The following is a 14678-nucleotide window of genomic DNA, read 5'->3' as shown; positions in this document are numbered from 1 at the left end:
TTCTTGAAATGCCCATGCTGTAAGACAGGGGTCAGCAATTTTTTTCAGCAGGGGGCTGGTCCACTGCCCCTCAGACCTTGTGGGGGGCCGGACTATATTGGGGGGGGGATGAATGAATTCCTATGCCCCACAAATAACCCAGAAATGCATTTTAAATAAAAGGACACATTCTACTCATGTAAAAACATGCTGATTCCCAGACTGTCCGCAGTCAGGATTTAGAAGATGATTGGGCCAGATCTGGCCCCCAGGCCTTAGTTTGCCTACCCATGCTGTAAGATATGGACTTTCTTCATACAGACTAAAGGTATAAATAGGTGAATAAACCATATTTCTCAAAGTTATGACAGTCTCCGCTGTGTCTCAATTCTCCAGAGGAACACAGACCCTGGAACCCCATGAGCTCCTGCCATCTCCCAGCAAAGAGTGAGGGTGGCACCCAACTTTTGCAACAGTAAGGTAAAGGTAAAGGGACTCCTGACCATTATGTCCAGTTGTGGCCGACTCTGGGGTTGCAGTGCTCATCTTGCTTTATTGGCCAAAGGAGCCGGCGTACAGCTTCTGGGTCATGTGGCCAGCATGACTAAGCCGCTTCCAGAGCGGACCAGAGCAGCACACAGAAATGCTGTTTACCTTCCCGCCAGAGTGGTACCTATTTATCTTCTTGCACTTTGACGTGCTTTCGAACTGCTAGGTTGGCAGGAGCAGGGACCAAGCAACAGGAGCTCACCCCATCGTGGGGATTCGAACCGCCGACCTTCTGATCGGCAAGTCCTAGGCTCTGTGGTTTAACCCACAACACCACCCACATCCCTTTTGCAACAGTATAGTCTGCTTAGTGCCGAAATCAGCTTCTATGTGGTGTGCATAGTATAAAAATCAGCCTCGTGAGCGTTAAGACATAAGCATCCTTAATTAAAACAGACAATTAGAAAATCTCATTGAAACAAATAAAATAGGCTATTGTGTGTGCATGGAAACATCTCGTTGTTGCCTGGCTGGAATGTAGCCGACTGTACAATGATGTGGAAGCAAGCAACAGGCATTTTCCATAAGGCAGCAGCATATACTCACTTTCTTTAGCCTTGCGTCGGGATACTTTAGGAATTTGATTTCTGCAGCTTCCACACAGAAACTGCCAGATCCAATATCCCTTTGCCAAGCCTCAGGTTTTGTTGTCTGCCACTGTCAGACAGCTGGGTGAGCTAATGAGTTCCTTTTGCAATGAGGGTGGTCCACATTAAGCAAATTGAATTGTTCCTGGTGGCTTGTGAGCCAAAAACTGGTCCAAGTAGATGGACACTCTTCCTGCCCTGCATGAACAGAGACAGTTCGGCCAATGCAATGCAATGTTTGCCTTCGCCATCAGAACAGACTTAGCGGCTCAGGACAGGGATGACGAACCTCTGGTGTAAGTAGACTTGGCACAGGTTCCCATTTGGCCCACAAGGTTGTGTCCCCCCCCCAACCATGCCTACCCACCTCACACCTGGGCTGGATATAGACATGTCAAAGAAGCGATCCAGCTAAACGCATTGCAAACTCATACAGGGAAATCCGGTAGGCAAAAGATGGGACTCTACCGCGCCACCTGTGTCACAGTGTTATATCGCATATGTTGTTGTTGTTTAGGCATTTAGTCATGTCCGACTCTTCGTGACCCCTGGACCAGAGCACACCAGGCACTCCTGTCTTCCACTGCCTCCCACAGTTTGTTCAAACTCATGCTGGTAGCTTCCAGAACACCACCCAACCATCTCCTTTTTAAAAAAAAAAAATTATTAACCGACCAATCAAATCAAATCAAATCACATAAATTCCGAATTACAAAGCCGAATTTTAAATTTTTTGTTGGGAGAAGACCCATATTTCAAGATCCAAAGGGGATTCCAATCATCTTCTTGCTGCTGCGTTAATATCCACAAAGCTGTCCAAATAATGTTCATAATTCTATCCAGTCCTATCTTGCTGTTCCCACATCTCATCTTATTCATATATTTTTCTTTTTTCTTTGTGATCTCTTCTGATAATTTCCTTAAGCAGGTAAACACCAGTTATAATCCTGTGTGAATTTTTCCGTTTGTCCAATCACCATATCGAGATGGTTTCCATGTATCATCACTTCCATAAATAAAAGCAGTTTTTCCATCATTAATCTTCGCAAATCTGTTGCCTTCTTTGGTCCCTCTGAGGAGGCTCGCCCACAATAAAAACAGATCTGTTCCTCCTCCCAGACATAAGTCTTTCGACAGAACTTGCCAAAATGGCAACGCTATTTTTTACTGAGTCATCCCAAAGCTCTTATACTTTCCACAATCTCCTTAAAACATGCTTTTGGTTAGAAAATTATCTCCACACAGTCTTAAATCATCAGCTTAGGTCATTTAAGCAGCATTTCTGACTTGGGGGGGGGGGGATTCTTAGTTAATTACACAAAGAAAAGAAAGGAAAGTTTCCCACCCCCATCCAGTCCCATTGCCGACATACCGAGCCTTGGTGTGTCTTCTCATGATATATTCCTGTTTATCCGACCCGTCTTCTTTCTCAGAGATCTCTTCAATTAGCAGTCTTTACCCCCCATTCTTCCTTGAAATATGTACATTAGCTTCCTTCTAATTGTTTCTTTTGAAGTTGCTGCAGCTAGAGGCGCGAATCAGAGACAGAGTCCAGGAGATCCGAAGTCCACGCAAGGGCTTTCTGCCTAGTGCCCCCACCCCCTCAAATTTGGGGGTGGTATAGGGCACAGCAGGGAAGGGCATTCCCCCCCCCCACTCGCTTGGGGGGGTTGGAAGGCTGCTTACTCCCATCACAGCCTCTTAATTACCTCGTGTGGGTCAGAGAGGTGTTATTGTCGGCCATCTTCCAATGCGCCCCTAGTGCCCCCCCCCACTGCCCAACCATCTCATCCTCTGTCGCCCCCTTCTCCTTGCGCCCTCAATCTTTCCCAACATCAGGGTCTCTTCCAGGGAGTCTTCTCTTCTCATGAGGTGGCCAAAGTATTGGAGCCTCAGCTTCACGATTTGTCCTTCCAGTGAGGACTCAGGGCTGATTTCCTTCAGAATGGAGAGGTTTGATCTTCTTGCAGTCCATGGGACTCTCAAGAGTCTCCTCCAGCACCAGAATTCAAAAGCATCAGTTCTTCGGCGATCAGCCTTCTTTATGGTCCAGCTCTCACTTCCATACATCACGACTGGGGATATACAACACATATAAAATATTTTTTCTTTACCAGTCTAGCTGAGTCCCTGATGTTATATGTGATGTTGATGTGTGGGGTAGCTAAGGGTGTGACTCTGAAGGAACAACACAGAGCTTAAGGAGAGCTCCTTATCCTTTGAAAGCAAGTCCCAGTGGTATTGGCTGCACCAGGGTGTTCCCTATCAAGTTCTAGTTTCACCTGCAAATGAGCCTGTTTCCTCTTCAGCTGCTTGCAGGTGTGGCTTGGGAGAGCCAGTGTGGTGTAGTGGTTAAGAGCAGTAGTCACGTAATCTGGGGAACCAGGTTCGCGTCTCTGCTCCTCCACATGCAGCTGCTGGGTGACCTTGGGTCAGTCACACTTCTTTGAAGTCTCTCAGCCCCACTCACCCCACAGAGTGTTTGTTGTGGGGGAGGAAGGGAAAGGAGAATGTTAGCCGCTTTGAGACTCCTTAAAGGGAGTGAAAGGCGGGATATCAAATCCAAACTCTTCTCTCTCTCTTCTAAACCATGCCTGCAAAAAGACTTCAAAGCAGTTTGCTATAACTGCTTATCAGATGGTTGGTGGTTACAGCAAGCCCCTTTAGAGTTGCCATCTGATCAGGCACACCAACTCTATGGGGCTGAGGTCTTTACAGCCCCCACATAGCCACTGGGGGGGGCTCATCCCTCCCCCCCATCATGAGGAGGCAGATGAGGACTGGCAGGATGTTGCCCCAGGTCACTCAGTGTTAGGAGACACTGTGTGGACCAGTGTAGACTAGCAATTGAATGTCATATCGAGAGGATGTTTGTGGATCATCTGAGACAATATTATAGTCAACTGAAATAGCAGACAGGACTGGGAATATAAGCAAAGGAATGACAATGATAAAGGAATGTAATGCAGAATATACCTGTATGTTATGGAAGTAAGTATTACATTCAAGGCAGTAGACAAAGGATTTGAATAGAAACATCATGAAAGGAAGGATGGGAATTCTGAGAAGACAGATTCATGGATAATAAAGGATACCGTATTTTTCGCTCTATAACACGCACCTGACCATAACACGCACATCATTTTTAGAGGAGGAAAATAAGGGAAAAAACATTCTGAATGAAACAGTGGATGTATCATTTTTGTGCTTCGTGCTGTGGCCACAGACATGTGATCTGATGGTGAATTTGGGGTGACCCAATGCAAAAATCCTGAGGATCCATGTGGATCCATGTTTTGTAATCACGTTTTTGCACCATTGCAGCCCCAGGCAACAGTGGGTGCGTGATTTTGGGGGGGCAGGCTGTAGCCATGGACATGCTATGTGATCTGATGGTGAATTTGGGGTGACCTAATGCAAAGATCCTGAGGATCCATGTAGATCCATGCTTTTTAACCACGTTTTTGCACCATTGCAGCCCCAGGCAACAGTGGGTGCGTGATTTTGGGGGGGGGGCAGGCTGTAGCCATGGACATGCTATGTGATCTGATGGTGAATTTGGGCTGACCCAATGCAAAGATCCTGAGGATCCATGTGGATCCATGCTTTTTAACCACATTTTTGCACCATTGCAGCCCCAAGCAACAGTGAGTGTGTGATTTTTGGGGGGCAGGCTGTAGCCATGGACATGCTATGTGATCTGATGGTGAATTTAGGGTGACCCAATGCAAAGATCCATGTGAATCCATGCTTTTTAACCACATTTTAAGTGGGGAGGGAAGGAAAAACACAGAACGGACAAGGAGCACGAGAGGGGTGTGCAGAGAAGCAGCTGGCTAAGAATGCAGGAGAGGGGTATAACGGGAGGAAAGGAAGGCAAAAGTTTTCCCTCACCTACCCACCCAAGCCAGCCAGCTCGAGCGCTCTCTCTCTCTCTCTCTCTCTCTCTCTCTCCTGCATGTTTTCAGCAGCACGGAGCACAGCCTGGAGGGGAGGGGCTTTCCCTGCTCTTTGTTCCGTTTCAGCAAACACAGCAACGAAACAGAGATAGGTGGGCAGTAAGACCCTGAGGCAGAATGCAGGAAAGCAGCCACTTCCTCTTTTCAGTTTTCCCTTCTCCGAGCAATTTCCCGTATTTGATTTTTTTTTTTTTTTTGCCTCCCCTCGCGCCATCCTTAGAAAAGGATGCTGTGATTACTAAAACCCATCATGGTTTTCTCAAAAACAAGTCATGCCAGACCAATCACATGTCTTTTTTTGATAGAGTTAGAAGCTTGGCATACAAGGGGGATTATTATTATTAGTAGTAGTAGTAGTAGTAGTAGTATATGAATTTATATACTGCCCTGGGAATTTATATACCCAAAGGTCTCAGGGGGGTTGACGGAATAAAATCAAAATCTAAAACCACAAAATAAATTATCAAAATAAAAGCAACAACCCAATAATCCCCTCCCCCCAAAAAACCCACATTTTAAAAGGGCATAGTCAATCAAATCAACCAAAGGCATGGTTAAAAAGGAATGTTTTTGCCTGGAACCTAAAGGTCCATATTGAAGAGAGAGCATCCTATAGACTGCAGAGAAGGCCCTTTATATTGAATTAATTATTTTTTCAAATCTAGATGTTTCTTTTGTAAGACCTTCCTTTCTGTCTAAGCTCAATCTTTCATTTATCTGAAAATCTTGCAGCCAGTCTGTCAAGTGTCTTCTAATTTCTTCAAATTCTTTCAATTTGAAGTTATCATTAATTTCTTCTATCAGCACTCTGTATGTGGCCCAGTCTCTTTGCATATTTTTCTGTTTGACAGCCAGGGCTTCTGTCGGTGAGGTCCACAAGGGAATCTTTGGTTCTAATAATCCTTTACAGTGGTACCTTGGGTTAAAGCTGCTTCAGGTTACAGACACTTCAGGTTACAGACTCCGCTAACCCAGAAGTAGTACCTCGGGTTAAGAACTTTGCTTCAGGATGAGAACAGAAATCGCGGCGTGGCGGCACGGCAGCAGCGAGAGGCCCCATTAGCTAAAGTGGTGCTTCAGGTTAAGAACTGTTTCAGGTTAAGAACAGACATCGAGAACAAGTTAAGTTCTTAACCCGAGGTACCACTGTATATTTTATCCAGATCTTATATAAGGATTTTCTTATATTGTGATTCAAAAATCCCTTGTGTGCCCTCACCTTTTCATAAATTAGATACGTGTGCCAACCGTATTGATTGTCAAAACCTTCCAGGTCTAGCACATCCATTTCCCTTAAAGCAATCCAGTCTTTTATCTATACCTGCCCAGCAGTTGTGTGATAAAGTTCTAACTCTGGTAGGGCAAAGCCTCCCCTCTCCCTTTGGTCTATGAGTATTTCGTGTTTGATTCTTGTCCCCCCCCCCCACTCCAAATAAATCTAGCAAAGGTTTCTTAAGGAGTGGTCTTATCACTTCCTCCTTCAAACAGGCAGTGACCACTCCCTCTCGGAAAGAGGCACCTCCCTGACCCAGCCAGCTGTTCCCTCCCTGCTGTGGACATAGTGTATCTTGGTTTCAGGAGGCTGTTGGCAAACTCTCCCATGATATCCGCATGAAGAAGCTCGTAAAATGTGGGGTGGACAAGGGAACTGTTAGGTGGATTTCTTTTTTTTCTTTTTAAAAATATTTTATTAAGGGTTTTCTTGTTTTACAGTGTAAGTGTAATGCCTCGTATTCCCCCCCCCATGTAACATTTTTACAAATCCATTTCATTTGTTGAGGCATTAGGGGGAGAAGAAAAAAGAAAAGAAAAAAAAGAAAGGGGGTGGATGGAGGGGAGATGGATGGGGGTGGGGTCGGGTAGCGGTGTTTCTATTATGCTTAATATATGTAGTTTGATGTCAGCGTGCTTGTGTTGTTCACTTGTGTTCCTTTGGTGGTGAGAGAGGTTGGGGTTGGCCTAGGATGTGATTGTTTGTTTGTGATTGGCTGTGGTGATCTTTGTTTTCGTGTGTGAGTGAGGTGGGTTGGTGTTTTGGATCAGGTTAGCCATATTGATTTGTATGCTGTTGGTGGATTATTGTCATTGTCCTGTTGGGCTGTGTATGTGATAAAGGGGAGCCATACCGGGGTGAAGGCGTCTTCTTCTGTTTGTCCCCGTGTCAGTTTCAGTTTATTAGTTAATTTTTCTAGTAGGGCTGTTTCCCATACTATTTGGTACCATTGGTCCATGCTTACTCCTGACAGGTCTCTCCAGTGTCTGGTTATGGTGTTTCTGGCTGCTGAAAGTAGGTGGGTTATGAGTTCTTTGTGGTGTAAATGGGCATTGTTGTCTTGGAAGATGTTTAGTAGGGCCAATTCTGGGGTGAAGTCTAATACTTGCTTAGTTATTTTACATATTTCTTGTATGGCTGTTGTCCAGAATAGTTGGATTTTGGGACACTCCCACCACATGTAAAGGTATGTGCCTGTGGAGGTGCACCCTCTCCAGCATTTTGGTGAGGTTCCTGGGTGTATTAGCGCTAGTTTCCTTGGTGTTAGGTACCACCTGTAGGTGAGTTTCAGTGTGAGTTCTTTTCTTTTCGTTAATATGGATTTAAAGGGGGGTTCAGACCACATTCTGGTTCATTGAGTTGGGTTAATCTCATAGCCTATGTCATTCTCCCATTGTTTTTTGATTGCGTCTAGGGGATTTGCGGGATTTTGGAGTAGTATTTTGTATATTGCGGATACCGTCCCTTTACCGTTTCCCTTTGTTGTTAGGAGGAGGTTTTCAAAGGTTGTCAGGGGCCTAGTTGCTGCTGATTTTACTGTTGGGTTGTTTAAGAGGGCATGTAGTTGGTGTTGTGTTAACCAGGGCATTTGGGTGTCTTCTAGTTTGTCTTGTATTTCTTGTGTTGACAAGGGTTTGTTATTTTTATAAAAGTCTATTAGGCGATATAAGCCTTTGGTTTGCCAGGTTTTTATCTGGAGGTTTTGTGCTGCATGGTGGAATAATGGGTGGTACGCCAGGGGGATTAGTGGGGATGGGGTTGGGGATAGTTTGCTTATTTGTGTTTTCCATGCTTTGAGCATGGTCCGGGTGTACCTGTTAAGTGTTGTGGGAATTTTCTTTAGTTTGTTTGGGAGGAGTGGGTATGTTGTGGTGCAGGTATTTTCAATTGCGTCCCTCTCTAGGTGTACCCATTGTTTTGTCTCATCTTCTAGTATGTATGGGATTATATGACGTATTTGGTTGGCAATGTAATATGCTTCTATGTTGGGGATTCCCCATCCTCCTTCTGAGGTGGGGAGGTGCAGGTATTTGGGGCTTATTCTTGGTTTTTTATGTGAGAAGATGAAAGAGTGTAGTTTTCTCTGCCAACTGCGGAGTTGGGTTGCGGGGATCCAGATTGGGAGGGGTTGGAATAGGTAGGTTAGTTTTCGGAGTGTGATCATTTTGATCATGGCTATTTTGTCTGAGAGAGTGAAATTTAGGTGGATTTCTGGCTGGTTGACAGTTCAAACCCAAAGAGTGCTCACTAATGGTTCCTCATCATGCTGGAAAAAAGAGACAAGTAGGGTGCAGCAGAGTTTTGTCCTGGACCCGTTGTTGTTCAACATCTTTCTAAATGACATGGATGAAAGAATTGAGGGGACTCTCAATTTTCAGCTGACACCAAATTGGGAGAGGTAGCCGATGCCGCAAAAGAATCAGGGTTCAAAACAAATAAAGGCCCAAATAAATCAAGCGTTGAGGTTACAGATGCATGGACCACTGTGACTAGACTATATACTGGCTCATGTCTGCATTCCACTGTATAACTTGCATGCATTGATCCTAAGAACTGCAGTCCTAGGAATACCAATAGAATCAGGCTAGTGGAATGCTCTGACTGCTCCAGGAGAATACTCTCAACTGTGAGGTCACCACTGAGTGTCAGCACCTTCCAATATCCTCTGGGCCGTACCAGAAGGAGCCAGCAGGTGTCATGGAGGACCAGCCACCCTCATCACATGCTTCCAAAGAGACAAATGAAGTACCCTTTGAACTGCATCCCCGAGCAGATGCCATCCGCTCCAAGCTGATCTACACTTTCTATCTGATTGACTATCTACGGGGGCTAGGCAGTGCTATTCCACGCCATAACATACGAGATTTCCTGGACCATCGGAAGCTAAAGAAGCTAATGCTCACAGACCATCACCAGCTGGTGCGCTTCAATGTTGTGCCCAAACGGAATGTCATGATCACGCGAGAAATACGCTGCCGTAACCGTATCCGTGTGCGCTGCAGCCGCTGGCCCCCTGTCGCCATGTGGGCTTATTCAGTCCTGAACAGCCAAATCTTCAAAGTCTTCATGATCTTCCTCATCTGCCTGAACATGGTGGTCCTCATGATCTTAGTAGAGATAAGGGATAAGTTGGAGGACCACTTTGTGAAAATGAAGATAGCAATGGAGGTGATCATCTGGGTCATTGTCCTCATCTTTTTGGTGGAAATTGGGCTGAACTGGGCTGTTAGCTTTCAGGATTATTTTAAGAACTCCTGGAATGTCTTTGACTGCACAGTCACCATCATATCCTTTATCCCTGAGTTGATACTCCTTGTTGAAAAGAAACACAGCAAGGCTGTCACATACTTCCTCCAGGTTTGCCGTGTGCTGCGATGCTTAAAGCTCTTCCCTAGACTCCGGCAAATCCGGATCCTCATTATGGCCCTCTTCAAAGCAATGAAAGCCATGAGCTTCATCCTGGTGCTCCTCGTCTTCTTCTTCTATATTTTTGCCGTATCAGGCATTTTCTTCTTTGATGGCTACACTCGCTCAAACCTGGATGACCTAGAGTACAACAGGTTTTTTCAAGACATGCCCAATTCACTGGTGACCATCTTCATTCTCTTCACCATGGACCATTGGTATGCTCTGCTGCAGGACACGTGGAAGGTCCCAGAGATAAACAAAGCAATCAGTGGCTTGTTTATCTGCGTGTGGCTCCTTGTTGGGGCATTCATCTTCAGAAACCTCATGGTGGCCACCATGGTCACCAATTTCCAGACCATTCGGAATGAACTGAGTGAAGAAATGAAGCAGATTGAGATTCAGCAGAAAGCTGACAAATTTAAGCTGGAACTGCTGGAAAAGAAGTACAGCTTACCCCAGGGGCAGGACAAAATGAGCATGGGGCCATCCATAATATACAGCATACCAGAAGTCGAGGCTGGGCCTCTGGATTGGGAAACATATGTCCACAAGAACCTGCCAGGGCTATACGAGGCTGAGAATGACGAGCAGGTCATTTGGCCCCGTGACGCCCTCTTCCGCTACTTTGAGCTGCTGGAGAAGCTGCAGTATAACCTGGATGAGCGCAAACAATTGCAGAATTATGCCGTCTTGGCTCTGTCCAACCTGGAGGACAAGTAGTGATGGCTTCTGAAGGATCAAGAAGATGCAAGTGTGGAGTACTTGCTTACTGAGCCAGCACAACCAAAACCTGTGGCAAATCAACAGTTTAACTCTCACATTGTCCTCCTTACCAGTCTGTGGTCCTCCAGCTGTTGCTAGACTCCAAGTCCCATCATCCTTGACTCTTGCCCATGTTGGCTGGTACAGATGGGATCTGCAATCTAGCGACATCCTGATGGACACAGTTCCCTGCCCCTGATTTATGTGGCTATACATTATTAGACTAGAACTGCAAGGAAAGATCACAAAACCACCCGGTCTGCAGGTTTTGGACACTTTTGGATGTCTCTAGGGTTTCATAGCATTGGTGAGCAAGGCACACCAGGGTGCACCCTCAAATGCCACATTTTCCTGTGGGCCAGACAGACATCTGTTCTGCACATATGTAATATTTGATCTACAAGAATAAATTCCCCCATACCCCTGAAAGTTGGCATAAGACACACCAATGGACCAAAGAGCCAACTTTTTATTAATTAACCACAAGTGTCTTGCAGTAAGCTAGGAGTGACCTGCTTGAACACTGGGGATATCCTTCCCTAGGGGAGGCAATGGAATGAACACCTCTGTTTCCTGTTGAGGAAACCTCACTCTGGCTTCTGGATCAGAGGATTGACTGGTCCATGCCCTTCCTTTTCCACTCACCAAAAGGTGAGCTGGGAAGCGCTAGTTTGCTCCATTTCTTACCTGTTCTATTCCTGTCAGATGAGTGAAGCTTCTAGGAACCAAAAGTCATTTCCTTCTTCATCCACTTGAGCTGGCCGTTGATGTCTGGTAGGTGACACAGTGTCCCTTCAACATCTCAGTGAACCACAACCCCATTTCCTTTTCTCTCCTTGACCACAATCCCTACCTGTTGTGGCAAAACCAAGGAGTCCATCAAGCAACTGAAACCCACCATACTGAACTCAAAGAGTATGCTGTAGCTGAAGCAATGGTACACATTTGACCAATATGGGTGATACCAACAAATTCCTAATTAGTACCCTAGTAAATGACTGACAAATCTATCCTCCTGAAAAACATAAGGGCAGTCTTACAGAAAGGTTGCAAATAGCTCCCTTATTCTGAGAACACATAGCCACATGCACAATTTTATTGCATCCGTAGTAGAAGGATGTTTGCCGTTAATGAAATGTTTCCAGCTTTAAAATGATTGATTATGGTATTGCCTTTCTTCCTGAACTCTTACTTATTTTAAGTATTTATTTAAATCGATTCAATGAATTGTTCATTTGAGGCTCAAGGCAGCTTAAAAAATTGGTAAGAACAAGTCAAAATATGATGGCTTGGATCCAAAGGTTCTCTTTCTCTGTTGGAAGGAGCATTTCTTGTCCATCAGAAAGACCACTTGCATCCAAGGAATATTCCCGTCAGAAAAGAAAGAGGCATCCAATCTAAAGTAAAAAAAATATATGAACACAGTATTAGATATATTACTCCAAAAGAAAATGGAGAGGTTAATCTGCATCATCAAAGACCAAATGGAACAAATGAGACAGCAAAGAAGGGAAATGACACCTCTAAAGGCACTGATTCTGTTCACTCTGGTTTTCATCTGGTACAGGTTAGAACACATATTTGGGTCTAGCCAGATGAGTAGAGTTGGGGGGGGCTGATAAAAGGAGAGGCAACATTTGAGCTTTGTGGGGTCCAGGTCCATGGGAACTGGTCTATGGGAATTACTGAGACGCAGCCCTTCCACCAGAAATGTCAAGCAATTTAAAAAAAAACCATCTCAAGATCTCAAACACTCTCCTTCCTGTCCCACACACATTTTATATTTCCTTTAGTTTACTGAGGCATTTCTACAAACCCTCATGAACTATGCTGGCCAGGGCTGATGGGAGTTCTAGTCCAATAAGATCTGGAGGGCCACAGATTCCCCATTCTTTCTTTATATGTTTTCATGACTTGGACCAGTGGCAGCTGATAATTCTTTGACTTGGTAGGGCTGCAATTTTCAACCTTGCTTTTCTCATCATAGTAAGACTTGTACAGCATATGCATAGGAAAGTGTGCACAAGTGATATAATATTGGCTGCATTTGCTTCCGACTCCCAACATTCATTAAAATACAGGTGGCAAATGTGATGTTGCTGGACTCCAATTGCCACTGACCCCAAAGAGCATGGCCAAGCTTCAGGGGTGGTGAGAGATGCATCAGCATGCTTCAAGTAGGCCTTGATATCACTTGACAATCAATGTCAGTGTTGAAATCAGGAGTGATAGCATGGTTCCACTAACTTCCGCTTTGGAAGATGACTATAGTTTCTTTTGATTTGCAATGGGTGATATGGGCTTCACTGTTGCCAATGAAAGCTACGTTGCAATCCTGGCTCTGTTATTTCACTGCCTACAGCTCTCATATGTTGGCAAATAATGTCACCAATCAGTTCTTTTAAGGCACTGAAATGCTTGACCTGGACATCACCAAGGCTTATACAGTGGTACCTCGGGTTCAGAACTTAATTTGTTCTGGAGGTCCATTCTTAACCTGAAACTGTTCCTAATCTGAGACACCACATTAGCTAATAGGGCCTCCCGCTGCCACCGTGCCGCTGGTGCATGATTTCTGTTCTCATCCTTAAGAAAGTTATTAACCCGAGGTACTATTTCTGGGTTAGTGGAGTCTGTAACCTGAAGCATCTGTAACCCGAGGTACCACTGTACAGTAATACCTCAGGTTTAGAACTTAATTCATTCCAGAGGTCCGTTCTTAACCTGAAACTGTTCTTAACCTGAGGTACTACTTTAGCTAATGGGGCCTTCCACTGCTGCCACATGATTTCTGTTCTCATTCTGAAGCAAAGTTCTTAACCTGAGGTACTATTTCTGGGTTAGTGGAGTCTGAAGCATCTGTAACCCAAGGTACCACTGTATCCAACTCATGTACGATGGTTGTTTGCTGGTTTTTAATCCCTTGGACCAGCAAGGTTCAAGGAGGCCTTGGCAATAAATATCAGAGTTGAAATCAGGAGTATTGGTATGGTTCCACTACCTTCCCCATTGCAAGCAGATGTGCCAGATGATCATCTCGGGTCACTTCCAACTCTACATTTCTTTGATTCTTTGATGAAGCTGTCAATGGCTACAACCCACAATGGCTTATGTACTGCCTTCACTGTTGAAGACAGTATGCCTCTCATTATCAGCCACTTTGTAATACAACTGGGGTAGGAACGCAGGTGGCACTGTGGTTTAAACCACTGAGCCTCTTGGGCTTGCCAATCAGAAGGTTGGCGGTTTGAAACCCCATGACGGAGTGAGGTCCCTTTACTCCATCCCAGCCTCTGCCAACTTAGCAGTTTGAAAGCACACCAGTGCAAGTAGATAAGAAGAGGAGGAGGAGGAGGAGGAGGAGGAGGAGGTGGAGGAGTTTGGATTTGATATCCCGCTTTATCACTACCCAAAGGAGTCTCAAAGTGGCTAACATTCTCCTTTCCCTTCCTCCCCCACAACACACACTCTGTTTTGAGAACAACATGCTGCGCTAGATGGGTCTTTTGGTCTGATCTAGCAGCCAAGCTCTTACTCTGTTTACTTACGATAACTTCCTATAGCATCATGACTTTGACTAGAGTCTTGCCGCATATTCGGTTCCTCTGTGCAAAATTTGATTTTGAACTCAGATTTTACGTTGTGGGCAGAGTCCACACATGGCTCTAACCATGTGGGTCACTCTGTTCCACACCGACCCGAGGAAATTGCTTGCTTTCTCATATTGCCCTGCTGCTGCATTTGTTGCTCAGGGCATGCAGAAAACGAGCGAGCAAAGAAGAATCCAGCCGCCGCCCTTTCCGAACCCCCTTTCTCCCGTGCAATTATATAAAAAGCCATGTGCCCTTTCATCTGAGTCACCCAATGAAAGGGAGAATTAAATTACATTCCTGCTGAATAAAACCCGATAAAACAAGACTGAGGCTATTTTCGTAATCAAGAAAGACATAATAATATCCCCTTTTGTGCGAGCGCTTTGAACAAAGGAAGGGGAGGGAAGTCACCTAGAGATGGCAAAAAGGTAGCAGGTGCACAGGATTCCACCTACAGAACCTGTTTTGAGGTAGCATAGCAGGCCCATTGTGCTACAAGATGACTCGGGTCAAGTCCTTTGCTGTCGTCTGGCTGTCTCCACTGAATAATAATAATAATTTATTTATT

At 45.1% G+C, this 14678-nt stretch overlaps 1 protein-coding gene across 1 annotated transcript; it reads left to right on the top strand.

Annotated features, from left to right (window-relative positions):
* The first annotated feature begins 9000 nt into the window (after nt 1-9000).
* Nucleotides 9001-10946, top strand: LOC309348412 (cation channel sperm-associated protein 2-like). The gene has a single exon (XM_081873561.1). It carries the CDS (start codon nt 9045-9047, stop codon nt 10473-10475), a length of 1431 nt encoding a protein of 476 aa, XP_081729687.1. The 5' UTR covers nt 9001-9044; the 3' UTR covers nt 10476-10946.
* The last annotated feature ends 3732 nt before the right edge of the window (nt 10947-14678 follow it).

This window comes from Podarcis erhardii, assembly GCF_964252035.2.
Source record: "Podarcis erhardii genome assembly, chromosome: 8".
NCBI classification, from domain to species: domain Eukaryota; kingdom Metazoa; phylum Chordata; class Lepidosauria; order Squamata; family Lacertidae; genus Podarcis; species Podarcis erhardii.
The sequence above is the reverse complement of the archived record's forward strand: the minus strand, read 5'-3'. Positions and strand labels throughout refer to the sequence as shown.